The sequence below is a fragment of the Cydia pomonella genome, unplaced genomic scaffold (assembly GCF_033807575.1).
Source record: "Cydia pomonella isolate Wapato2018A unplaced genomic scaffold, ilCydPomo1 PGA_scaffold_161, whole genome shotgun sequence".
In the NCBI taxonomy this organism is placed as follows: domain Eukaryota; kingdom Metazoa; phylum Arthropoda; class Insecta; order Lepidoptera; family Tortricidae; genus Cydia; species Cydia pomonella.
This window is the reverse complement of record NW_026907803.1, coordinates 488,477-515,974: the sequence shown is the minus strand read 5'-3', so window position 1 is coordinate 515,974 and position 27,498 is coordinate 488,477. Positions and strand designations below refer to the sequence as shown.

At 35.9% G+C, this 27,498-nt stretch overlaps 1 protein-coding gene across 1 annotated transcript; it reads left to right on the top strand.

The window, feature by feature from the left end:
- The first annotated feature begins 92 nt into the window (after positions 1-92).
- Positions 93-27,498, top strand: LOC133533391 (uncharacterized). The gene is made up of 21 exons (XM_061872361.1): positions 93-656; positions 1,158-1,314; positions 1,745-1,874; positions 2,107-2,238; positions 3,010-3,120; positions 10,807-10,951; positions 11,356-11,512; positions 12,012-12,141; positions 14,690-14,821; positions 15,588-15,698; positions 16,017-16,122; positions 16,895-17,043; positions 17,227-17,242; positions 19,897-19,916; positions 20,424-20,571; positions 21,317-21,476; positions 23,688-23,817; positions 24,607-24,738; positions 25,657-25,767; positions 25,868-25,970; positions 27,042-27,498. Exons 1-21 carry the CDS (start codon positions 518-520, stop codon positions 27,191-27,193), a joined length of 2,571 nt encoding a protein of 856 aa, XP_061728345.1. The 5' UTR covers positions 93-517; the 3' UTR covers positions 27,194-27,498.

Sequence of the window (27,498 nt, the reverse complement as noted above, 5' to 3'; positions counted from 1 at the left end):
ACCTACCTACTGTTTTTTGTTTTTTTTTAATGAAAAAATAATTGTACTTTAGATTTAAATAGTTACAAAAATATCGGCGCAGTTAACTACCTCGAAGGTAATACGTTATAAGACTTATAAGTCAATCATAGTTAAAAAATTGACTTTGAATCTTACAGATTTTGTTTCTCCTGTGATAGATTTACGGAGTTATATTTTTTCAAAAGACATAATTGAATGTTTTTATTGCATGATCTCTATAAGTGGCACATTCTAAGTACTCCCATGTATCATCCAAGTCATCCACGATGACGAGCAGATTTGTCAAATTTAACCTTTAATAGCATCACACGATCTACCTATATAGTCGTTCAAGGCTTATAATAAAAAAAACCTATACACTACAATCAACAACTGATAACACGTTGTCCAAAGTTCAATATATCGATATTATCAGAAAAATACTAATCAGTGTGATAATATTAATTTCGGGGATTTATAATAATTAGAACCAAATGTTAATCGTCTGCTTTTAACGATGGCGGTCCGCCCTTTGTCTCCGGAATTGGCGGAAAAAGCACGTTTAGAACTAAACGAAGATCCTAAAAAACTTGAAGATGGAATACAACATCTCAAGGAATGGATTGCTAAGCAGCCACACTTACGTGCCAGAAACGGTGAGTTTGGATTACTTTGGATTATGATAATGAAGTTGATAATGATAACTACTATTTTTTCAATTTTTATTATGTTACCTACCATTCCATATTTTTTTTCCCGTCAATGTCTGGAAAGCAATATTTGAAACAGTGTATATGCTCGTAGGTATCGCAATTGAATAATTTTGGTACAGATAAAGTTTAACAGTACAGACAAACTATTCTTACAATGAACCCCTTTCCTGAGCACTAAAATAATCTTATAATCTGTGTTATTAAAGTTGACTGGTAGAGAATGCCTTATGTTATTATGTCTGTCCATTGTACGATAATGTATACCTACACTTACGATTTTCTTTTCTACAATAAAGAATAAATCAATAATAGGTAAATAGACGAAACACCGTAAATGTACCTTAACGCAAAACTTTTATGTCTTGTACTCGTATTTATTTTATTATGGTGAATATGAATTATTTACTGTGTTACACCTATGTTTATTCCTAAAATGTTTTTAAGATGATCAATGGTTAGCTACATTTCTGAGGGGATGCAAATTTAGTCTTGAGCGAGCAAAAGAGAAAATTGATCTAAATTACTCTTCGAGGAGCACTGCCCCCGAACTTTATACTATAAACCACAGAAATCCTAAGTTTAAAGAGATTTTGAATTTAGGGTAAGTACGTATTATTGAACACCGTAACTTAACTTCCAAGACCGTCCTGTACCCCTAGTGTAAATAAATTCGATTTTGAAACGTGACGTACGCGTTTGCGTTTAGTCTCATTTTGTATTGGATTTAGAAAGAGCGCGCCAAGCGGGACGTTTTGGAAACTCAAAATCCTATACAAAATGAGACTTAACGCAAACGCGTTCGTCACGTTATGATGTCGATAAAATTTACACTAGGGGTACTGGTTTATTTCATGATATCACACTGGACCGCCTTATTTGGAGAAAATGATTTGCTTTTGTTTTGCTACATTTTGCAACGTATTCATTCATGGGTCATTCCATTACATTTAATTTGATTAAATTATGTGACCTCGTATGACATTTGTACTAACCTGTCAATAATGTTAATGCTTTTGTGTATTCTGTTTTAGCTCCGGTCTCGTTTTACCCAAATCACTGAAGCCCACAGATCCAAGAGTAATATTAATTAGGCCGGGTGCATATGATCCCGCCAAATATTCTCTGACTGATATTATGTCAGTTATGGGTACTATAATGCGGGTAGGTATATCAGTTTAAGGTTTACATTTATTCTAGTTATTGCAAAATATTTATGATAGACAGGGAAAAAATGCTTTCGTATTTTTTTTACAACCGATTATCAATATTATCATAAAAAATTGTGGGCAGGTTCGATATGGTTTTTTTTGTTAATTTTTTTATATGGTGAAGCCTTTAGGCTATATAGGTCTACAGCTCACAGAGCCTCTAGTTATGGATATTTCATTTTCAGATAATGTATGTAGAAGACGATGCGTTTGTGGTGTGCGGCGGGGTAAATATAATGGATTTACAGGGAGCGACTATGGCTCATGCTGCACAGGCCTCGCCGGCTATGATGAAGAAAATGGCTGTTCTTGGCCAGGTAATGCGTCATTGGTCTAAGATTAACAGTGATCTACAGAAATAGTACATAGTGATACAAGTGTGTTAAGTTGGTCATTACACACGAGGCGATATTGTGCGCGCTAACTGCAAGTGAGCGCGCAATAAGAAAGTCCATGTGTGTAATGACCATAGCACACGCGTTTCATACGACGTTGTTCAACACACTGGCGAGGAAAAAAGAAACTTTCATATTAATCAAATGTTAATTATTAAATCGGTTAGTGTGTTGTGTTGCATCTGTCATATTGCCTGCCGCCCCTCGTCCCGCCGCCGGAGGCCGGCTCCCGCCGGTCCACGTTGTAAAATCTACTCGACCAATTTAAGAAGGCTCGGTTTCCATACATATTATTAGCAATCAGTAACCTTTTTAACTCAGTCGGATAATATAATGAAAAAGCACGAGGGTTATAATATATAGAAAAAACACGAGTGCTATAATATACAGAAAAAGCACGCGTGTTTAATATCTAGAATTATGAGCGAAAAATCGGTGGAATATAAAGGCCGTTTTGAGCAAGTGTGTTGAAAAAGAAATAAAAAACAGCAGCTTAAAAAAGTGTGATTGCAATACATTTTCGTGAAAATAATTATGAGAGTACTTAAAATACTAAAATACCTATCCTATAAAAAATCAGCTAGCCAATCCTATGTATTACGTATCACAATCAGTTTATGAACAGAGATATTTGATATATGGAATATTAGCAAACGAAGATAAACATAAATTGTGTGTATTCTTTAATTTCAGGATGCTGCTCCCACTCGCATAAAAGGTTCTCATTATTTAAACACACCTCCAGGGTTCGAAACTATACTCAACATCGGTAAATCATTCCTCAACGAAAAGAACAGAAACAGGGTGCGTAAATCTACTGCCTACTACAATTATTGTGATATTGATAATTAACGTGAGGTAAGGTAAGGTTTAAAATTAAAAAACCGACCAAAATGTACGCCCGTTTATAAGTAACAGAAGATTTTTTATAATAACTGAAAAACGAGTAGACCCATCATGTTCGCTATAGGTTTCATTGAAAGTATTTACTTAGCTTTTTTTTTTCACGATTTTTTTCATATATTTTGGACCCTTGGTTCATGGACACGTTTTTTTTTCTTTCGGAGCGACTCTTTCTGGAAATATTAACTTTATCAAGAAATGGTTTCCGGAGACCTGTATTTGTTTTGAAAGACCTATCCAAAGATACCTCACACTATTGGGTCAAAGCAAAAATAAAAAAAAACATTTGTATGGGAGGTACCCTACATTTTTTGTAGTTTTTTTTCCGTTCTGTCGCCATGAATAATTTATGTACCAAATTGCATAAGTATATAGATAGTTATGTTGCAGCTTTCTAGCACTAACGATCACAGAGCAAACCCGCGGACGAATGGACAGACGGACATAGCGAAACTATAAGGGTTTCTAGTAGTCATCACGATACACATGTTACACGCTGACACGGGTACCCGTGTTCTTAAGCCCGGCGGTACTCGTACTAAGAACCCGAACTACACGAACCCGCCCGGTTTCAGAAACGTTTACACGGGTACCCGCGTACACGGGTACACGGGTACATAGATACATGAAATAACGGATCTTATTTACCCGCGGGTTCGACCCTTCATTTTCGTGTAGCAGAGATTTATGCTATGAAGAGATACGATTGCATATAAGAGAGATTAGTAACATTCGATTACTTTGCAGTTTTACCGGATTGATTGGTAATGTCAATAATAAGTAGGTACGTAGACTTTGTTTCAACAATTCATATGTTTAGCTTTACTCTAAATGAGATTAATATTAACAATACCTTAGTGACCGCTGACTTCATTGATATCACTTTCTTCATTGATGTAGTTTTTTGATAATGAAAGTAAACCTATTCTTTATTGTATTGCAATCATGCTCATTATACAATTTGAGGATGGTAGTTACATGACACCCTATTAGGGCTTTCAATATGTCTTATGTCTAGGAAGGTATATGCATTTATTAGCAATGAAATCTAAATTTAAAATTTTATATTTAATTGACCTAAATAATTATCTAACTATGACAAAAGTATAGATAGTTATGTTCACTGAAACTACCATTAACGGGATAGTAACAAAATGGGATTAAGTATTTTAAATGGCCATATCCTGTGCAAAACAAAATACATTACATGGATAATAAACAAAGTGCAGGTGTTTCATTCAATAGAACGTGTTTTTTTTTACAACATGCGTTGGCACTTTTGGTCTTATCTCTTTGTGATAAGATCAACACATCTGCAAAAAAAATACAACAAGTAACCCTTCAGGTAGGATTATTCCTTTGTTTTGTTGCCGCGCGGCACTAAAACGCATTTTACTAATGACAGAGACAGCAAACAATGAATAATATCTATGGTTAAGATTTATAAAGTATCTCATAGAACTTTAGTTAGACTCCAGTTAAATTGGTATAACACAACACATTATCAATCACATTGAAAATCCATTAAAACAGTTAAACAACCGTTGCCTCTACACGGCAAGGACGGGTTAGACGCGCGTGTATTTAAGGTCCGTTTCGCCGTGTACACGGGTACATGGATACACGGATCTTAACTACACGTGAACCCGACTACACGTGTACTTAGGAAACGGGTACCGAACACGTGTACACGAAACCCGGACACGACCGCGAGCCCTAGTTTCTAGGTGACTACGTAACCCTAAAAAGAAACCAAGTGACTCGGTTGTTAGATTAATGTGGTACAACATCTTGTATCTATGAAATTATGTCATTGGTGGAACGGCCTAGTCACGTATTTTTTTTTTGTTTATATTATTTTAATCTCTAGACCTCTCTTAACCAAAAGGGCACAATGTACATTATTTAAGTTTTGAATGAAATTGACTTGGTTTCAAATAATAACCGTTTATACCAATTTATACATTTGTTGTTAAAACTGATGGGTTTACATTTCAGTTGCACGTGCACAACAAAGATTTCGAATCGCTATATAAGCACGTGCCTCAAGAAGTCCTACCCGCGGAGTACGGAGGACACGGAGGGACTTTCCAGGACATTATAGGTTAGTTTCTAATGGATGTCTACCCTGCACTGCTGAGTGCGACAGTATGAACGTCATCAATTAAAGCTATGCCGGCTCTAACCCTACACCTCTGACCCGAAACTATTTTAATCCCTCCTAATTTGTAGGAGGGTATCCCAATGTGGGACCGGCAAGAAACTCGGGGGGACATATCTTTTCAAAACATTAAATCTTATTATATTGCTAACAAGTATTAAATAAAAGAATACAATTAAAAAAAAACGTAAATATTACTTATCTATAGGCTATCTAATAGGCTTAGCACGCACTGCGATTAATTTCTTGCGGTCTCAGTCTAATTTCTTGCGATTTCAGTCTCAGTCAGTTGCAAGTGCGTGCGCTTATGAAGCATGTACGACTCGTACGTTATAAGTACTTTTTGCGGTTCTGAAACCGCAAGAAATTAATCGCAGTGCGTTCTTAAGCTTTAGATAAGTAAATTTTAGCTGAAATTAAAGAAAATCGAATTCTCGCGAATAGTGATCACGCTTCACTCTGACATATTGATCATCAATCATTCTTTTCTGTCAGAGTAAAACGTAAAATTGACAGCGATTAATGTTTTCTTCTATTTCGGTGGGAAACCTTACCTTCTCTTCCAACTCGCGTTTGTCCCGGTATTTTGCCACGGTTCATGGGAGCCTGGGGTCCGCTTTGCAACTAATCCCGAGAATTGGCGTAGGCACTAGTTTTTACGAAAGCGACTGCCATCTGACCTTCCAACCCAGAGGGTAACTAGGCCTTATTGGGATCAGTCCGGACTGCAAGCCTCGCGATGTTTTCCTTCACCGAAAAGTGACTGGTAAATATCAAATGATATTTCGTACATAAGTTCCGAAAAAGTCATTGGTACGAGCCGGGTTTGAACCCCCAACCTCCGGTTTGCAAGTCGCACGCTCTTACCGCTAGGCCACCAGCGCTTCTATTCGTATCTTCTTAAGTACCATATTATTATTTTTCTTCTTTATTATGACATTTAGATTACTGGCAGAGGAAGGTCGAAGAGTACAGCGACTGGCTCGACGAGGACCTGAAGTACGGCACGGACGAAGCCAAGCGGCCCGGAAAACCCAAAACAGCCCAGGACATGTTCGGCATCGATGGCTCCTTCAGGCAATTGGAATTCGATTAAACATATCATTGCCATTTACCCATGGGCCCTTGCTTCGTTTTCGAGTGCAAAATTGGCAAGCTCGTGGTCTGGATTCGGCCTGCAGTATGCCAAAGTAGCAATGCGCCAAAGAGAATTTTCTTAAACTGAAACTACGAGACACACATGTGGAAGACACTGTATACGCTGCTAAGCTACGCTGTATAATTTTTTTAGTTTTTACCTGCATTGGAAAAACCATGCAGAGACAATATGTTCGAAATTGGATAGATTTGTGTTTGCCTTGAGAAAACTTATTAAAACAGTCTCGACAGAAGCTGCAATTACAGCCTACTACGGCCATGTGTCTTCTACTTTAAACTACGGTCTCCTACTCTGGGGGAACTCTGTACATGTCGAGGAAGCTTTTAAACTACAAAAAAATGCGTCCGCGTAACCGCAAATGCATGGATAACAGCCAGTTTCATGCAATATAATATTTTACCTTTAGCATGCCATGTATACCAGAAAAGTTTGTCTGTTTGTCAAAGCTAATATGAAATATTTTAAGTTACGCTTTGATGTTTTTAAAGGAAATCAACGAACCCTACAAAAATCTGCTTTATCAACCTCCCTGTCATGCTGCCATTTATAAGCGTAATGCATGCAATATAATTATTGAAATATATACGAGTAGGTATTAAGCTGATCATATCAAATTATTGTATGATATAGAATTTAAGACAAAATTAACGAAATGGCTTCGGGAACATTGTTTCTACTCTGTTAAGGTGTATCTGAACATGTAAATAATTTTAATACTGTCGATATTCCTAAAAGTTGCATGCCAAATGGCTGAATATTGTTACTTACTTATTTATAAGGACACCTTTGTACATACATATTCTTGCGAATAAATTATTCTATTTTAATCGAGTGAGAGGCATTGCAAGTAATCTTATATCATCAATGTTACAGTTAAATAATAATTAATTAATAGTTATAATAACGTGTTATTTTGACTATTAATTATTTGAAAGGGTTTTAAAATAATTGAACATTAATTATAAATAAAGATATTTAAAGAAATACATGTCTGTGGTTTTATAAAAAGAGACCCCGTATAATACATATGTTTGTCTAGACTTACGCGACGTATCGTACATAATATTGTTAGTAATTGTAGACAAGAACGAAATAATTAGCTCATTTATGAATAGGGTCTGGGGTAAAATAAGGGGTTGACCTAAAGATATGATTACTTTTAGTATCATATCTTGCTAATATTAATTAGGATATTTTAGAAACTTTATATATTTGGATGTTTAGATATATATTCCTAAATTCTCAAATTAATTTATTGTAGATAGTAAAGAAGGCGCTGAAGATGTATTTAGAAATCCTGCATATCGACAAATGATAAAGTAGCTTTTACGTACTTACTTAAATACGTCTCAAAGTTGTGAATTTACATACTCATAACTATAATTATTATATTTATTAATACGTTGTTTTTTCGTTTTCTGTAAAAGCAATACCTGGTCCATCAGATATATATGTAGTTAGTTACCTACAATAATTACAAGAAAAACTCTTTTATTACTATGTCCGAGTTTAATTCGTCCTAAATATCAATTACTAAAAGGAAAGGAGGGTTATCAGCGAGATAATGCGCGGTATCGGCAGCTATAACAAAGCTTGTTGATCCATTTATAATCTTAGTGTTCCTATCACATTTTACAATAATCGTTGTGCTGTTATTTTTAACTATTGTTAAAACTTTATTTAAGGTAGGTAACTATTTCACAAGGTTTGCCTCATTTTTTATATTACTTATTTCCAGTTTATTGCTTCCTATATTGGATTATAAAGGATGGCTAGAACATTCCGGGTCCTGGCTCTTCAGTTTTTTATAAAAAAGTGTCTCGTGATCACTGATCGCTCGTCATAAAAAACGAAGTGTTGGAAGCCTCGGCCCGGATTCGGACTGTTTTATGGTAAATATTAACATGTTTGCATAAGTTTCTTTGTGCGAGTGCGCAACTTTCATCACACATCCTTACTGCAAAAAGACGTAGTTATGAAAAGTATACGTATTGCCCAATTTTGTTTATTTTTTAAAATTTTATATCTATTATGAGTATTGGTGTACTATATTGTATTATGAATCCTTTTGGAAGGTAATACTCTTTCTCACATACGTGTACTAGTGCTAAGTGGCAAAAAAATGAAAATGCATCATGTATAAGCTTTAAGAAAGTATTAAGTGAACGTTGAGTACCGTCCTTTTTTAAAATTTTAAGTGAAAGTTAAGCGAATGAACGTTATCTATTAATTTTTTCACTGATTTTAAAATCTCAAAAGAGGAAGTTCTTGATTCCCGATTTCTCAAAGACGGATGGACCGTATTGGAAAATTATTTCTTTAAAGATTGTTCACAGTTGGTCACGTTTTCATTAAGTGTCTAATTATGGGAATCTGGATCCTTAGATCTTTTTCACATAGTCCGATCTGATATCGGATGTCGGATGACTCTTGGAGAAAGTTACTAGAGAGTGGGGCATAAAAAATAACTAAAGGAATAAATAAATATAAAAATGTATTTTTTATTTTATTTTTTTACTTCTTTTTGGTCATACAGAATGTGAAAACGCTCTTATATTATAGGTGCATCTATAGTGATTTCAGTATTTTTATAGTAACTTATACGGCTCTCTATTGTTTCCTATAAAGTTTTAAGTCATAATGTAATGTATCATTTTATTTTTCTCAGAAACGCGTAACTTTTCAAGATTGGCATAAAACAAACCTAACCTAACCTAACCTATCTATAGGTTAATCTAAGGAAATTCCTGAAAAGTTAACGGTTTCAGAATTATGACAAATGATAATCTGACTACCGTTACATTATGACTTTCAATAAATATGCCAAACAAAGGGATCCGAACTTATGCATTTACTTTCAGAAAGCTTTATTTGATAAAAGAGGAACTGCCGTTGAAGACCATAAAATGACAGCATTTTTTATTGTTTGCGCAAATATTAATTGACGACCGGTTTGGCCTAGTGGGTAGTGACCCTGCCTACGAAGCTGATGGTCCCGGGTTCAAATCCTGGTAAGGGCATTTATTCGTGTGATGAGCATGGATATTTGTTCCTGAGTCATGGGTGTTTTCTATGTATTTAAGTATTTATAAATAATCATATATTATATATCGTTGTCTAAGTACCCTCATCACAAGCCTTATTGAGCTTACTGTGGGACTTAGTCAATTTGTGTAATAATGTCCTATAATATTTATTTATTTATTTATTATTATTTATTTATTTATTTATTTATTAATACGTAGTTTTTTTTATAAAGGTAACTACTGCATTTTTGGATGGCGAGACTTGTAAAATCACTGTTAAAAAAATGCCAAAAAACATAAGAAAACGATTAAAAAACTAAAATATCGGGACATAAAATCATCGACAATAACAAAACCTTTTTGGCCTGCGACACAGGTACTTAGTATCGAATAAAAACTATACGTTTCAAGTAACACTACTTTTTGCGGCGGTAACTTTTTTCACACAAAAAATTGAGACTATCTGACATAGTAAAAGTTTTACAACTTAGAATAACCTATCCAGTGACATACAAATCGCTTGCCCTTATTGGTCAAAGGGGCCAATTAGCCCACCCTCCTTTTTCATACAAATGTAAATCAGATGATAATGCAATATTATTATGACATGGAGTTGATCTGATGACGGAGACAGGAAGTGGTCATGGGCCATGGGAACTCTTTGATAAAACAACTCAAACTAATTGTGTTTGGGGTTGTTAGAATTGTCCGTGGAGAAAAAAGTACAGTCCTGATTTTTTTATCTATTATAGGTACCCCACTAAAAACATTTTCATGTAAAATGTTGCCAAGACGAAACCATAAGACTCGCACTGCCAAAAAGTTATCAGATCTCTTATAGAGCCAAGCTTCTCACTCTACAAACCTTAACCTACCTTACCTTACCTTTGCCTTGAGTACCCTCCTAATATTTTGCGAATTCATTGTAAATATTTGTTGAACTAATAGCATAGCATTATAGACTTATTACAGATAATGAAGTTCATAATGAACGGATGAATGAAATAAGTGAGAGATCATAAATATGGCCCAATATTGGTAATGATGGTCGTGAAGCGTGAAGGTGAAATATGAAATATGGCTACTTGAAATACATTCTTTAAGCATTTATGACTTAGAAACCTAAGCTTAAATATGATAATAAGGCGGTTTTGCCACTGGATTCGACGTAACAAGCTCTCAAAGAATACTTAATGCATGTTACTCAATTTAAATATATTTTTAAAAGACCTATATTTTAGGATAAAATGCCAGTCCGACATTTGTCTCCCGAGCTGCAAGAAAAGGCTCGCGTAGAGCTGGGAGAAGACCCGCAGCGGCTTCAAGATGGAATACAACACCTCAAGGAATGGCTGGCCAAGCAGCCTCACCTTAATGCTAGGACAGGTAATCCGAGGGCGATCTAAATAATCCGGGCAATCGGAACAGTTCCTCATACTACAACTGCAGACTTACTATAGTGTAAACTCTATAACCATTCAATGAAGTGTGTCTTTTGTTTCTGTATATCTAGTCTACCTGCAATAAGTAAACATATATTTGGACTCTCAAAGCGATTATTTTAAAAAGTATTTACTTAATAAAAATAAATTGTTGGACTACAGGCACATGTATGGACTACCCCCCCCCCCCCCCCCCAAATATATATATAATTTTAACCTCTAAACTGGGTGGCTTACGATAAGAAATGTAACGTGTGCTATGATTTGTAATCAGTCTTGTCCAGTAAAGACTGTAAGTAGAATATTGTATTATACGCCCACGATTCCCGACACCTACGTTATTTTCAGATGACCAATGGTTAGCAGCATTTCTGCGCGGATCTAAGTTCAGTCTAGAACGGGCCAAAGAGAAATTGGATCTACACTATTCAGTCAGGACAATTGCTCCTGAGCTATTCAGACTTCATCACAGGGATCCGAAATTCAAAGAAATTCTCAAAACTGGGTAAAAACCATTGACATATATATCTAAGGACGGGCCTTACGAGCAATAGTTCAGTGGTGTCACTCTCGAATTCGAGCCAATCGTGCAGTCTAACGGAACTAGTCGCGACCAATCGCGCGCGTGGTGCGAACTCATCAACCAATCGCGTTGCGGCGTTAGACTGCACGATTGGCTTGAATTCGTCTGCGTGACACCGCTGTACTGGCCCCATTCTTATTGCTCGTAAGGCCCGTCCTCAGATATATATGTCAATGGTAAAAACTTGTTGGAAAAATTACTTGTTTTTTTCCCTCGTGAAAAAACTGAAACAGGTGACGTGGTTATCAGGTTGCACACTGATGCGGATTCGCACGCGGCTTCCGTGTATGAGCGAGACAGCGCTATGCACATATATAGCGATGTGAGTGCGAGTGATACCGGAGCGACGTGTGAATCCGCAATTCCGTATCCAATGTTAAAACTAACTTAATTTACCTAAAAAGACGTTGTATGTTTTCAGCACGTTTGCCATTATACCGAAATTAGCAAGTCCAACGGCGCCTAGAGTTTTCATAATGAGACCTGGTCATTATGATCCTAACAAGATATCTATCCTTGACATTATGTCAACGATTAGTGTTATCGTGAAGGTAAAATATTTGACTATACCGGGTGGGCTCTGTGACAGAGAAGTAATAATTAGTGGGCTATATACTCCTCAAACTGACCAACCATTTTTCAGCGACTAATATCAGCGAATATTGTAATGTTTAAAGCGTTAATGATGATAGCGTATATTGAAGATTATTAAAAATTGATTTGTATGAAAAATAGGAAGTCTTAACACATCATAATTTTTAAAAGTTGTTTTAAAAAAAGTTTTATCGTTTGAGGAGAATAATATGTTTTAATTATTTTCTCGAGTTACAGGGCTCACCAGAATTACAAGTAGAATTATACTAATTACATTATTTCTGTCAAGACTAAATACAAATCATTAAAAAACATTGTATAATTACAAAAAAAATTACATAGGCGCATGACACACTGCATCCGATTCGCACGTCGCTCGGAAGTTTGAGCGAGAAAACGCTATGCGCGTATTAATGGCACTGGATTCTCTGACCCGCCGCACGCGACCGGCGGCGTGTGAACGCGCGTCGCACGCTGTGCCACACGCCGTCGGTCGCGGATGAGTGGGCTTTCTGACTCTTGGTAACCCGTCGCCGGCGACCGATGGTATAGAAATCATATGCTACGAGTATGTCGCGCAGTGTCTAGTTTTTGAACTGTTGTGTCTTGTTTCGTTGAGCAAAATGGACAAAAACATACTTACATTGTTATTGTTAGAAGAAGAAGATGATGAAATATATATCTCATAAAAAAAAGAGCCAAGTGACATTTTTAAAAACCGACAAAAAGAAGGTGCATTTTTTACCCTCATTGTGAAACACTTGCAGTGCAGTGAAGAAAAATTTACATCGTGCTCAGACTATCTCGAGAACAGTTCGCAAAAGTATTGAACTTGATTGAACGTGATATTACTACGAAGCCAAGTAATAAATATCCCGAACCCATTTCCCCAGCTCAAAAACTAGCGGTGACTATAAGGTATGTACATATAATAAAATAAATCGAAACAAAATATAACATTTTTGAAAAAAAAAATCAGTTATTAATTGTAAGTGCGTAAATCAGTCTGACGTATCATTTTCATCCTTATTACGAAACATAACTTTACTTTAAGTTATAAGAAATAACGTGAACATAATATAAGTATGTACTTCTATCTTACTTACATCTTACTTAACTCAAAATAGGATTACAACGAATTAATTTTATCAAAAATTCATCGTTATCTTTTGTGAAAAGAGTCATTTTTCAATATCAACACGCCACCCGCCGTCCGTCGCTATTCTACAGAAATGATACCGACCGACGCGTGCGGCGTGTGAACTTCGCACGCCGTCCTACACGCCGCCGGCGACGTTTCAGAGAAACCACCCTCAAACATTTCCGAACATAACATTCGAACGTCGCCGGTCGCGGACACGCGTCGGTCGCCGGTCGCCGGCGGCGTGTGGTCAGAGAAACCATAGCGACATCCCGCTCGCAAGTCGGAGCGGCGAACCGGATGCAGTGTGCCATGCGCCTAATCTAGTGTTATACAGGTTGTTTATTTAGTCACCTGCAATAATTTACGGACTAAATATACATACTGAGCAACTTTTACTAAGGGACCAACTCCGAAATCGCGAAAAAAAATCTACTCTTCCATAGAAAATGTCAAGGTCAGACAGCCAAAATGTATGAAACAGGCAATTTTTATTCGCGATTTCGGGTTTGGTCCCATAGTGAAAGTTGCTCAGTATGACGTACATATATATTTACCCCGTAAATTATTGCAGGTGACTAAATAAACATATTTACATACATTTGGATAATAAAGGCTTTTTAAAAAATGCGATACATTATGAAATGTACCTACTCACCTACCGAAGTGAAGTGCATCGTGTGGGAAAAGTTACCTGCAGAAGATACTTGCCCAGGCCAAAAGTATGAAATCAACGATATTATTATCGTCCATTGGTTATCAAAAAAATACATTAGGGAACCCTAAAAGCTTAAAAATACTTATATTCTAATAAATAATCGGTAACATGTTTCTGATTAGGAAAAAGAAGAAAAAATAATTGACGCAATAGATTTTTGGTCTGTGTATGGAGGGTTGGCCAACTCTGACCGACGAAAAAATAAATTATTCGCTTCAAAAAAGATTTTCTGCTACTTTTTCCTAATCAGAACACGATATAGAATATGTCCTTAAATGGATCTCCACTATTTTTGTTACATCCTTGATCCTGTATACGTACTATAAAAAAGATAAAAAAATTAAATTCGGAAAATGTCAGATAGCTATCGCCCTTTTTAATTGCCAAAATGTTGAACTGGCAATTATCGTAACCGGAATTTTAGTTAGGTGGTATTTTAAAGTGTTCTATTATCATTTTGAGTGCTTTGTTTTCCAATTTATGTAACATCTTGTAATTCACATGTTGTACAAATAAAATTGTCTTCATAAAAATTCATCGATTGAAAATTACAGTTTTTTTATTGTCATAAATATATGCTTGTTTCCATACTTTGGCCTGGGGTGTAGGAACATGTACTCATCAAGAATAATAAAATATTTTTCAGATTGCATACATGGAAGACGATTCGTACATGGTATCTGGTGCAGTTAGCGTTATAGATTTAGAGGGATCTACGATGGCTCACTTTGGGCAGATGACGCCCTCACTCATGAAGAAGATGACTGTTGCAAACCAGGTATGTTACCAATAAAGTACTTTCTTTCTAGCAGTGACTGTTAACTGTTGTTATCATCTCACAAGTATATTTTTTTCGATCTCTAATTGAATTTTTTATTGATACAAAATGCTCGAATAAGTAAAAATGGAGTCGAGTGCAAGTGCGAGTCGGACTCGCACAGGAAGGGTTCCGTGCCATTATCTATAAAAACGGTTGGATGGGTATCCAAGTACTGACCACGCCCGACGTTGCTTAACTTCGGTGATTGGATGAGAACCTCGAGATTGGAAAGAAATATTTATTTTATTCTGTTTTTAGTATTTGTTGTTATAGCGGCAACAGAAATACATAATCTGTAGAAATTTCAATTGGCTGACTATCACGGTTCATGAGATACAGCCTGGTGACAGACGGACGGACGTACGGACGGACAGCGGAGTCTCAGTAATAGGGTCCCATTTGACCCTTTGGGTACGGAACCCTAAAAATGAAGATTACCTGCCGATATCAATATAGAAACAGGTAGGTAGGTATTTAAAAAGTCGACCTCATCTTTATTAATATAGTTGTTCAATCGTATACTATAGTGTTTGACAGCCTAATTATAATGAACGGCCCGAGTTGACCCAATTTTCTGTTTCCGATTGAGCTAAAAAACCATACCTTCTACAATTCCATCAAGCTGATTTGATGATGGGGACCAAAAACGGCTGTAGCAATTGTATATTAATAAAACTACGGTTAGGGAACAAAACGGTTTATACAAGCACTTTTAAATTTTCAGGATGCGGTTCCTGCTCGAATTAAGGGAGGTCATTATCTGAACACTCCATCCTTCTTCGAATCGGTATTAAACATAATGAAATCTTTTATGAATGAAAAACTCAAGCAAAGAGTAAGTGTTTTGCTTATTAATTCAGGATTATCCTAGTCTCGGCGCTTGCAATCATATACGCCCCTAACTTAAAATAATATGCATGACATTGTAATCATTAATAAAAAAAAAACTATTTTTTTTTCATGAAATTATAAGAGAATCATAAGTAAGCTTTTTTTAAGAATGGAACGTTCTACTTGCTTATAGTTTTAATTTGAAACATCCCGATTTATGATAGGTTCATACAACCTATGCTATGTAGCTATGTATGTTTATTAAGCTTCACCTGACATAAATTATTTGCCAAAGTGTAACAGTTGCCTGATTTTTTTAAAGATACATGTCCACAATAAAGATTATGAAGGATTGTATAAACACGTACCAAAAGAAATACTACCAGCGGAATATGGAGGCAACAGCGGAACATTCCAAGAAATAAACGGTTAGTTTCCTTCAGCTAGTTGACTTAGTTATTCATTAAATAGTCAAATCATATAATTTGACCACCTATCAAAACCGTATTAATTACCTGTAAAGAGTTTTCCTTACAGAGCTATCGCTGCTTCTACTCGTGGGAGGTGATAGTATCCCTTTTTTATGAATTTAAGTGTTGATATCTAATTGAACGAAGAGCCTCAGGAAACGCTAGCCTAAGTGTTAACGATTTGTGGTAAGAAGGCACCATTAGTGCCGTCACCATAATGCAGGCCAGAGACCGTCAGTAACTAATAACCTTAAATAATGACATCACTACTGACAGTGTTGCTAGTGACTGTACCTCTAGTGTAAATTTATTCGATAGCGAAACGTGACGTACGCGTTTGCGTTAAGTCTCATTTTGTATGGGATTTAGAAACAGCGCGTCAAGCGGCACGTTTTGGAAACTCAAAATCGCTATCGAATAAATGTACACTAGGGGTTCTGAAACTATATCAAAACAGGAATATAAAGATGACATGATAATGACAATATTATTCATGTCAATTCTTACTGACGTTATGAACCACATTAGATGAGTATATAAAGTCGTCAACCATTATCAATATATGCAAAATTCTGTAATTGATTTGTAAAAAGGAAAAAAATACATTTATATTTAGCTTTAAAGGGGAAACCCCGTCATGTGGATGCCTTTTTGGTAGGTTGAAACCGCTTAGAAAATATAGCATATTTTTTATCTTACCATAATATATCTTATTTTAATATTTGTTCAGAATATTGGATAAAGAAGGTCGAGGAGTACGGCGCCTGGTTAGATGAAGACCTGCAGTATGGATCGGACGAGAGCAAGCGGCCCGGCAAGCCGAACACGGCCGAGGACATGTTCGGAGTCGAGGGTTCCTTTAGACAACTGCAGTTTGACTAATTTACTCTAAGTAGTACAATCCTGTAAATAAAATCTAAAATTGTAGTTGTGTTTATTTTCCCGTACACATTGTGATTAATATAAATGAAGGAACGAGCCACTTATCACAGGTAGATAATAGGTAACTACTTAGTTCCAAATAAAATATGATTTATGTTGGTCGATGTTTTTTTTCCTTAGATTTTGATAAACTTTGGTAAGTCTATGCGGAAAAACCACGAAATCCCACTTTGTCCCAAAAAAAGGTGATTTTCCGTTGAGTCATGATAATTCCATACGGTTTCGTACCTCAGAGGAAGATTTTTTAGGACATACTTACGATAAAATTGCGCTTAATAGGGAACTCTATCTATTCACCATATTTAATAACATCTGAAGAAAAAAACGAAAAAATTAAAAATCGGCCCGTTTACGATGTAGGTATTAATAAGGAAATAAACTATTAAATTTTTTTATACTGTTAGATAGAGTATATTTATTTAGTCACGATTTAGATTAATTTGTTTTATAATAAATTAAATAGAAAAATTGTAAAAACATACTATGACTAAAGAGGGAACATAAAATGAAAATATATAATGAAATTTTAAATTTAATGAGTTAACTAATTAATAAAACTAACTATTTTAAAACTTAAAATTAACTTATAAGTAAAAAAATGCTCCCTAGGTCGCTGTTATGTGTTATGGGTAATGGTGCCCAGAAGACTGGCAGCATTACCTCTTGAATGTTAAGTCAAGACTTAGTCTCTGGCCGAACTAGCTGCTAGCCCTCTGGTCACCAGAGGCATCTCTCTTATTATTTATAATAAGTGATGAAATAAATATGTTTCTTAGCTGTTTGGGTACATTTAATTTCGTTCATACAAGTAATTAAAGCAATCCTGTAAAAACATTGAAACAAGAAAGGAATAATTTTATTTGTAGTTTGTTTCTGGCATGAAGTATCAAAGCTAATATTTTGATTTTAATATATGTAGTAGGTCTATGGATGGCCAATTCATGAAATAGTACCTGGGCAACCGAGCTTTGCTCGGTTCTAACTATTTATTGTAATATGGTGGTGTATAGGTGATAATCTTAAATACATTTTTTTAGTAAATTAAACTTGTCTAAAACAATAAAAATTAAAAAAAATATATATAAACTTGCAAACATAAAAAAAAAAGTTAGTCACCGGGCGAGATTCGAACCCGTAACACTCGTTTCTAGCCGTCCGCGTCCTAACCCGCTGGAGCAGACGGACAGTGGCCGGCAGCACGAAATTAGCGACCATATTCTGCGTCGAAAGAAAAATGCATAAAAACTCGAAAACACGCGTTTTCCCAAACATAAGACTAATCTAGATCGATTGTATACCCCCAAAAACCCCCGTATACCAAATTTCAGCGAAATCGTTAGAGCCGTTTCCGAGAACACAGAAATATACAAGAATTGCTCGTTTAAAGGTATAAGATAAACTGTAGGTGCCGCTATACCAGACCAAAAAAAAAAAAATTGACAAATTATGGTTTCCATTATTATGACATATATTTGAACTAGTTTCAGATAATATTTTTTGTTGTGATGAGTTTTAATAGCCTACCAAAAAATCAAATAAATCGCAAAGACCAAATTCAAGAAAATAATTAAAAAGTGAAAAAAAAAAAACAAACCGCCATATTATGAAAACTGACAAGTGTACATGGTTCTTCTTTTGGGAACAGAGCTTTGCCTACAAGGAGTATCTAAAAATAAAATAACTAGAACATTTGATTGTAAGGCTAATTTTGTATAGAAATACGGCTACAGCCTTTACAATTTTTTCGAACTTGAATTAGTAGGGTGTGCAAGTGCAGTGAGTATGCACTTTTGTTTCTGGCGATGCTGTTTGGCACGATTGTTCCTTAGGTCAAATAAAGCTGATTAGGCCCGGTAGCTAAAAAATTGTACCGTTCCTACCCCAAAAAGAGGGGGGAACGGGTCAGCTCACCAGGTCCAATATATGCTATATTTCGTCCTGCTCTAAGCTGCTAGGGCAGGTTGCTCTTTTATAAACTTTGAAAAGCTTTAAATATTTCGGAAACTATTAAGTCTACAGAAACAATTCTAGTCTCGTACTGTAGCAAATTTCGTCTACTTTGAAAACAACCCGAGAAGGTAATATCAAAAACTAGTCCTTTAGGGTTATAATCGCGCAAATCTAAAAAAAAACGAAATTATTGCCATTTTTTCGTTTTTTGACAAAGTTGCGTTTGGCAGTCGAGTTTACAAACTTGGATTATTCATTAAGGTAACATTATAAACAAGTCTGCAAAACTACCGGATTTGACGCAAACGAACCCCATTACAAAAGTCGACAAAGTTACTGGATTATTATGCTTATGCGTTTGTTTTGCAAATACACAACTACACGCGCAAAGTTTTAAATCTATAACAATTAACCAACACTATTGTAACCTATCCTCTGTACTGGGTTGCAAATCTGCGAACAGAAAAACTGAAACAATGTAAATACCTCGACATTGGCACGTTCTTGGATTCAAACAGAACATATTTACTGCTGTCAGCCAGCCTACATTTGATAACGATAGCAATCTTAATATTTATCAGTTAGTCGATACACACCGGCAAACACCGCGGTCGATAGTGATACGCGAATAATTTTGGTCAATTGTAAGTTTTCTAAAAAATAAGCGATCTGTTTATACCTATATGTGCTTGTACGTTTATATCGTTAAAAGTTTATTGTATTATCATATAAAAACAGTTCAAACATCAACACTATTAACTGTGCATCGGTGAACCTTATGCCTTTTGTAATAAGGTCCACCGATGGATAGTTAAAAGTGTGGGCGATGTTACCTACCAGAAGTCGTAGTTTTTTGTCATGTGAGTATACGTAGTTAACGGTTTTAAATGCCGTAGTTCTTCTCAAAAAAAAATTATATTTTATTTTTTGCATTTTAATAAAAATAGGATAAGGTAAGCATATAGCGGTGTTTTAAAATGAAGAACTGTGACATATCAATGTCATTTCGAACATCGATCGTCCGAGATAGTACTTACGTTTAGTAGCAAATGTATTAACACTTACTAAACACTAATAAATATGTAAACAGGCCCTAAGGCCGGTGTTCACGATCGTAAGGGCCTTATTTAATAAAAATAAATTATTGATTATCTCCGAAATGGAGTTAATTAGAAGACCGGTGTCTTTGAGAAAGTTACTTAATTTAAGCTAAGGAATCCACCCTTGAAATTAACTGAAAAAAAAAACACGGTGTAGATTAAATCTACAATAGTGGTACCGTACAATTCTTAAGCAACCCTAAAAAAATCATAATTTAAAATCTTTATTGCACTTCACGATAATTTTCATTTTTCTTTTATTTCCAGTATTACACGAAGATGATTCGTGAACTGCCCCCCAATTTAGCTAAGATAGCTAAAGACGAGTTGAGTGAAAATCCAAAAAGGTTACAAGAAGATGTGCAACACTTGAAGGAGTGGATTACAAAGCAGCCACATTTGAAGGCTCGGACGGGTACGTGCTTTACTTATCGTACTGTTTGTAAATGATAAATATCGATCAGATTTTATTATTATGAATACGACGACACAATCAAAGAGAAAATAGAAAGTCCTACAGATAAGAAAGGGCCAACTAAAAGGTGTTTAGTGTAGGTACGTAATTAAGATTTACTATATCTAAGTAATCATCAGGCTCAGATCAAGTTATGCTTCGGCACGGTGAATGTTGTCACAGTTATTCGAAGGCCTATTCGACTCGTTATTCTCAGGTGCTGAAACTGCCGCCATTATGTTTAAGCACTTTTGTTATAAGGTTATATACAACTGTCACAGTGGACAGTCATGTTGTCCGGCGGAGTATTAACAACCCCCCCCCCCCATGCTTAAGGACCATAAGTCTCATTATACTCATTATTCTTAAACTCATCTCGCGCAATATCTAATTACCAAAATATGTTTTTTGTTCAATGTCACTTACGGTTGTTATGTGTTGTTGTTGTTGTCCTAAAGCACCCCAGAGGTGCAGAGGGCCTTCACAAGTTCGCGTCACGCCTTCCTACCTTCAGCCTCGGCCCTTCTGGCCTCGCTCCTGTTCAGCCCGACCGCTCGTAGCTCGTCACTCTCGACGGACCGTCGCCAAGAGTGTACACGGCGCCCGGAGCCACGACTTCGTTGTTATTTGTTTGTTTGTGTTGTTATGTGTGGTGGGGCATAATAGGTCCCCAGAAACTTATGCAGTATTGATTTGTTATTTATAGATGATCAGTGGTTGGTAGCAGTCCTGAGAGGCTGCAAATTCAGTCTGGAACGAGTTAAGAAGAAATTGGATTTATATTACACGTTGAGAACAACAGCACCTGATGTGACTCTTCGCCTAAAGCCCACTGAAAATAAGTTTCTGGAGTTTCTCCGACTTGGGTTAGTTGTATCAGAATTATTGTTATCCAAACAGAGTTCGGTCAGATTATCGCAAAAACAAATGCGGTAATAGAAAAAGACGCAATTTTTGGATAATTATTGGTTTCTACAATATTAGAAAATTTAGAAATTAATAAAAAAAACACTGTAAATAACACGACTTTATAACATCTTGTTCTATTTTCGAGTTAGAACTATTTTGCGATGATCTATCTGAGCTACGTTTATAAGATAATATAACTGTTTATTTGTTCGTTATACCTATTAAATTGCCTTAATGGATTTCATATTACACATTTAATAAAAATTAAATAATTAATCTGCAGATTGAATTAATCTGCAGGGCAGCTCTCACCACAAGCTGCCCTGCAGATTAATTGCACCACAGATACTGTTGGGGAGTAACGACCCCACGGACCGGTGCCCTATTGATTTTCCGACAAACAATACGCCGATTTTCGATTCGCCGACAACGATTTGCAGACGGGTTCTTTGGCCGAGTAACGATTGGCAGAATGTCATTACGCATAATAGTCGTTTGCACGAGTAGTCAATACGCAGAACATTGAATACGCATATTTACTTTTCGTAGAATAATCATTTAGTAACTCTCACAATTACCCGAGAAACTATTGGTCGAAACACAATAGGTCGAATAATCACTTGGCATTAATATTGATTAACAAAACTTCGCTCTTTATGGCTAGACTAGGACATGACTAACCTACACAACAACTTTTAGATTGAGTCTGATAAACATGGTTTTGATAAATTTAATTATATACTTATTTTCATTAACACAAATGACCATAAAATTTTATGCCTTGAAAGGAGCAATTCTTGTATATATATATATATATTTATACATTTCGGGGATCTCGGATCGGCTCTAACGATTTCGATGAAATGTGCTATATGGGGGTTTTTGGGGGGGCGAAAAATCGATCTAATTAGGTCGTATCTCTGGGAAAACACACATTTTTGACCAGAGCAAGGCGCGGTCGTCTAGATATTACAAAACCAATATTGCATAGGTACGATGGCCCACACTGTAGCTGTCCATCGGTGGATCTTATTACAAAAGGCATAAGGTCCACCGGTCGACAGTCAAGAGTGTTGCTGTTTGTACAATACCTACGCTTTTGTTCATATTTAAGTTAAACACTGATTGAAATCTAAACTATGCTTAACGCATATACTTAAAAAAGGTCAATATTTTATTTCATCTTTTCTTAAGTCAGTTTTTTTGTAAAATGACTTTATTTCGAAAATAGCGATGTATAAAATGTGAAACGTTATTCACGTACGTAAACGTTAAACGAAAAGATTACTCTGCCAAATAAAAATCGTCCAATAATAGTTCTGCTTGTTTACACAGAAACGAACTGAACTGTATGTGAACCAAGACTCTGCGTAACGTTAGTCGACCAAAAGTTACTCTACAAATGAATCACTCTGCGAAACGATGTTCGGCGAATCGTTGTCTGTGAATCGATAATCTGCGAATTAATTGTCGGAGAATCATTAGGTACCCATTGTTGGTCCTGTGAACGGGTTCCAGCAAGTGAAAGTGCATGACATTTAAGCTCTCCAAGGGGCCTCTACGTGTTGGATCTATATCCCCACGCAAGCCTATCAAAAGACCGGGATTTATAGGCCCGTGAAATCCAAGGAGATACAATTAAATAATTAATAATTACTATGGGAAAATCTTACACAAATCAACCTAGTCCCAGTAAGCTCATTAAGGCTTGTGTTGTGGGTATAGAAATGCATTCCTGAGCTTAATTTAAGTAACTTTCTCAAAAACACTGGTATTCTAATTAACTCCATTTCGGAGATAATCAATAATTTGTTTTTCCGATTCTATTGTTTGGCTGAATTAAATGTAATCCCCGTGTTCCAACAACGCTGTATTCATAATTTAAGTAATTACTTAAAAAAAAAGAAAAACATTTTTTTTTGGTAATTAATACCCATACCCTGGAGTTAACGGAATTCAATAAAAACACACCGTGTTTAAAACACACCATAATGGATAAATAGATATAGATAACAACTTAAATACATGGAAACATCAATAACTCGGGACCAATCTGTGACAAATAAACACCCTCATCAAAATTCGAACCGGGGACCGCCTGCTTCGTAGGCAGGGCCACTACCGACTAGGCTAGGAGGCCGTTTCTTATCTGGAACATTATATTTCAGAACTGTTGTCATCCTTCCCGAGGCGATTCAAAAGTTGTCGCCTCGCATTATACTCATCCGCCCAGGCTCCTACCACCCTAACACACATAATGTAGCCGACATCATGTGTATCTTGATTTATTTGGTGCAAGTAAGTGATTATTTTGTCCAGACGTATAAATTAATTATACGTCTGGACCAGAGTGAGGTCCTTTATTTTACGTACCTACTAATATGTATAAATAAAATAAAATAAGATGTATAAATAAACTAATATGTAATAATTAAGTCTATGAATAATAATGATTTCCGTAATAAAAACTAACATACCTACTTATATCCTGCCCCTGGACTCAAAATATATCTATAGTTACCAAATATCATCTAAATCAGTTCAGCGGTTTAAGCGTGAAGAGGTTACAGGCAAACAGATAGGTTTTTTTTTTTTAATTTAACAGACGTTCGATAAAAAATGGGTATAACAGGTATCTAATTAGATTATCAAAGAAATTCATTTATTTACTACGTAGGTACCCATTGAAATGTTAAAATACAAAATAACTACATATTATTACATTTCAATACTATATATTATAATAATTCAGCCTATATACGTCCCACAGCCGGGCACAGGCCTCCTCTCATGCGCGAGATGGCTCGGGCTATAGTCCCCACGCTAGCCCAATGCGGATTGGGGACTATACACATACACCTATGAATTTCCTCGCAGATGTATGCAGGTTTCCTCACGATGTTTTCCTTCACCGAAAAGCTAGTGGTAAATATCAAACGACATTTCGTATATAAGTTCCGAAAAACTCATTGGTAGTACGAGCCAGGATTTGAACCCGCGACCTCCGGATTGAAAGTCGGACGTCATATCCACTCGGCTGCCACCGCTTTTTTTCAATACTAACGTTTACAATAATAATGTTTTCAGATTGTGGTCGTTGAAAGCGATGCGGCGACAGTCATGGGAACGAAGATCGTGGTAGATTACCAAGGAGTCACAATGGCTCACTTGGCACAGGCCAACCCGACATTACTCAAGAAAATAGTAGCTGTTAGCCAAGTATGTAAAAGAGAATATAATTTAGAATCTTGGGCCTAGCAAGGGAATCTAAAGCACGAGATGTAAATAACTTTGAACTCGTGTAGCACACGTTACCAGTGAGAAACGTTTTTATCCTTCTTCATCACTTTTTTACGCACGTATTCTTTAGGTATACAAGAATTAATTTCATTATGGCAATAAAACACAAAAATAATGCGAAAGTAATTTCAGTGAAAGAATATTATGCAAATAAGTAACAAACATACGTTGACAGCACAATCCAGAATTTTCTTTGAAAAAATATTTTCGAAGACACGTTCGGAATTGTGGATATTACAATTTATTTTGCATGATAATCTTTATATTTTCAGTAATATTGTAATTTATAAAATATACTGTAAATTTTATCAAAAATGAAATAGTTTTTTTTTTTCATTTTGCGTTATTTATCACAGAGCTCCTATGGCCTAGTCCGGTCTCCATCATCAGATCAGCTCAATATCATAATAATAGTACATTGTCATCGATCTTTCATAAGTATTCTCAATTTTAGCTTAATCTGAAATGAATGAGTGGTCCCAAAATGGTTTGCAAATTTTGAAGAAAACTTACATAAATAGTCACATAATTATGAACATCGTGACTTCTTGAATAACTTCCGATGCGCACACGAGATTTTCTGTGACTTTTAAATGAGACAGTGGAACGCCCTCTACGTATACGAGTTACCAGATTATTAACCTTACTCTTACTTTAATTTGCCCTTCATTACACCAAAATAGCTTAGGTTTTGGGAACAGAAAATACGAAAGAGATCTAGACACGGGATTCGGAAGCAGTTTCAGAGATTTAGTTTTATTTTTACATTGATTCCGCGGTTTAGATACCTTATCTAATCTAACCTATCCTAACCTAAGCATTCGTTAACATTTGCAGGAATCAATGCCTCTACGGTTAAAAGGCAGCCATCACGTGAACTTGCCCGCTGGCATTGAAGCCATTTTTCAATTAATCAAAGGACTTCTAAATGCAAAAGCTAGAGACAGGGTAATTACAGCACCAATAAGTACCTAATCAAGTAATCACAATCATATTTGATTCATGTACGTGTAGATTCATTGTAATATGTCTTTATTTCTTTTTTAAGTTGAAGATACACAAAAAATACGAAGAATTAAGGGAATTCGTACCACAAGAATCATTACCAATAGAATACGGAGGCAATGGCGGAAGTATTGCGGAAATAACAGGTAAGATTCAAACCCAATAATGCTACTGACAGGTAAAAGCTAATTTTAGATGATGCCTTTAAAGAGAATGGTGAATTCAACAATGCCACGAGTAAACAAATATGTATTATGATTTATCTCACTGTGACTCATTGTATTTTTTCAATAAATATTTAACGCATATCAACTTTATACGAATTTTTAAATTGTTCCAAAGTTTGCACGCATGTTAGAAGCTGTCATACATTCATTCGTGATTCGTGAAAGAGTTGTAGTTAGTGGTCGTAGTTGTATGGTAAAGTTATTATGATCACAAGTCGGTATCACTATTACGGGTAATATCGAAACGAAATTTGTTTCGTGAGCAAATATGGACCCAGTTTCTTAATATTTTACATTACGAATTCGCACCATGGAGACTACGAAGACTCGATGTTTGCGTCTATTTATGTGCGTCGAAAGTCGAAACACCGATGGGAGTTTTAAAACCACAAATGTAATCATTGCATGCAGAAGAGAAGCGCTGGTGGCCTAGCGGTAAGAGCGTGCGACTTGCAATCCGGAGGTCGCGGGTTCAAACCCCGGCTCGTACCAATGAGTTTTTCGGAATTTATGTACGAAATATCATTTGATATTTACCAGTCGCTTTTCGGTGAAGGAAAACATCGTGAGGAAACCGGACTAATCCCAACAAGGCCTAGTTTATCCTCTGGGTTGGAAGGTCAGATGGCAGTCGCTTTCGTAAAAACTAGTGCCTACGCCACATCTTGGGATTAGTTGTCAAGCGGACCCCAGGCTCCCATGAGCCGTGGCAAAATGCCGGGACAACGCGAGGAAGAAGAAATGTAATCATTGCATACCCTTTTCGCAAGTGGTTCAGTGGCATTCGGTGCACCCACATAAGCATATGGGTATGAATTCGTCATGGAAGAATTCGTAATTAAGAAATTATAATAATATTCAAATAAATTAGCTAGCTTATATTAAGTATATACTGAATTCTTACATTATTTTCGTGAAACCTGTTATGCCCGTATTTTAGATGTTGTTGAACGTTCCAATCAGAATGAAGTTTTGAAATTCAATTTACAGAAAAATGGGTGAACAAAATGGTAGAATACAAGTCATGGATGCAGCAGGAAGAGACCCTCGGCACAGACGAGTCGCGACGCGCCGGAGAGCCGCGCACGGCCGAGGAGATGTTCGGCGCGGACGGCTCCTTTAGAAAACTCGACATTGATTGAATTTTCCCAGTTATAGTTTATTTGAAAATGTATATTGGAGGTCATATATGCACGCAGGAAAATAAGATTACAAAAGTTAATGAATTGAAAAAAAAAGGCTATATTAAATAAATACAGAATGTTTGGATTACATATAAATAATTAAATTTTACCTTTCACATAAGACTTAATTTTAGTTTCTTGTTCTATCTGAAAAAAATATGATCTATCGAGCGCACATTAAAGTGATTTTCATTAAAATTAACTGCTTTATACAATATCAACAAATATTTTAAAAACAGTAAAATATAAAACAGTAACGTGTG

Coding starts and splice junctions, on each gene's coding strand:
- LOC133533391 (XM_061872361.1), top strand. CDS start 518: ATGGCGGTCCGCCCTTTGTCTCCGGAATTGGCGGAAAAAGCACGTTTA. Junction 20,572..21,316: donor ACATTTGAAGGCTCGGACGG/GTACGTGCTTTA, acceptor TGTTATTTATAG/ATGATCAGTGGTTGGTAGCA. Junction 23,818..24,606: donor TCTTGATTTATTTGGTGCAA/GTAAGTGATTAT, acceptor TAATGTTTTCAG/ATTGTGGTCGTTGAAAGCGA.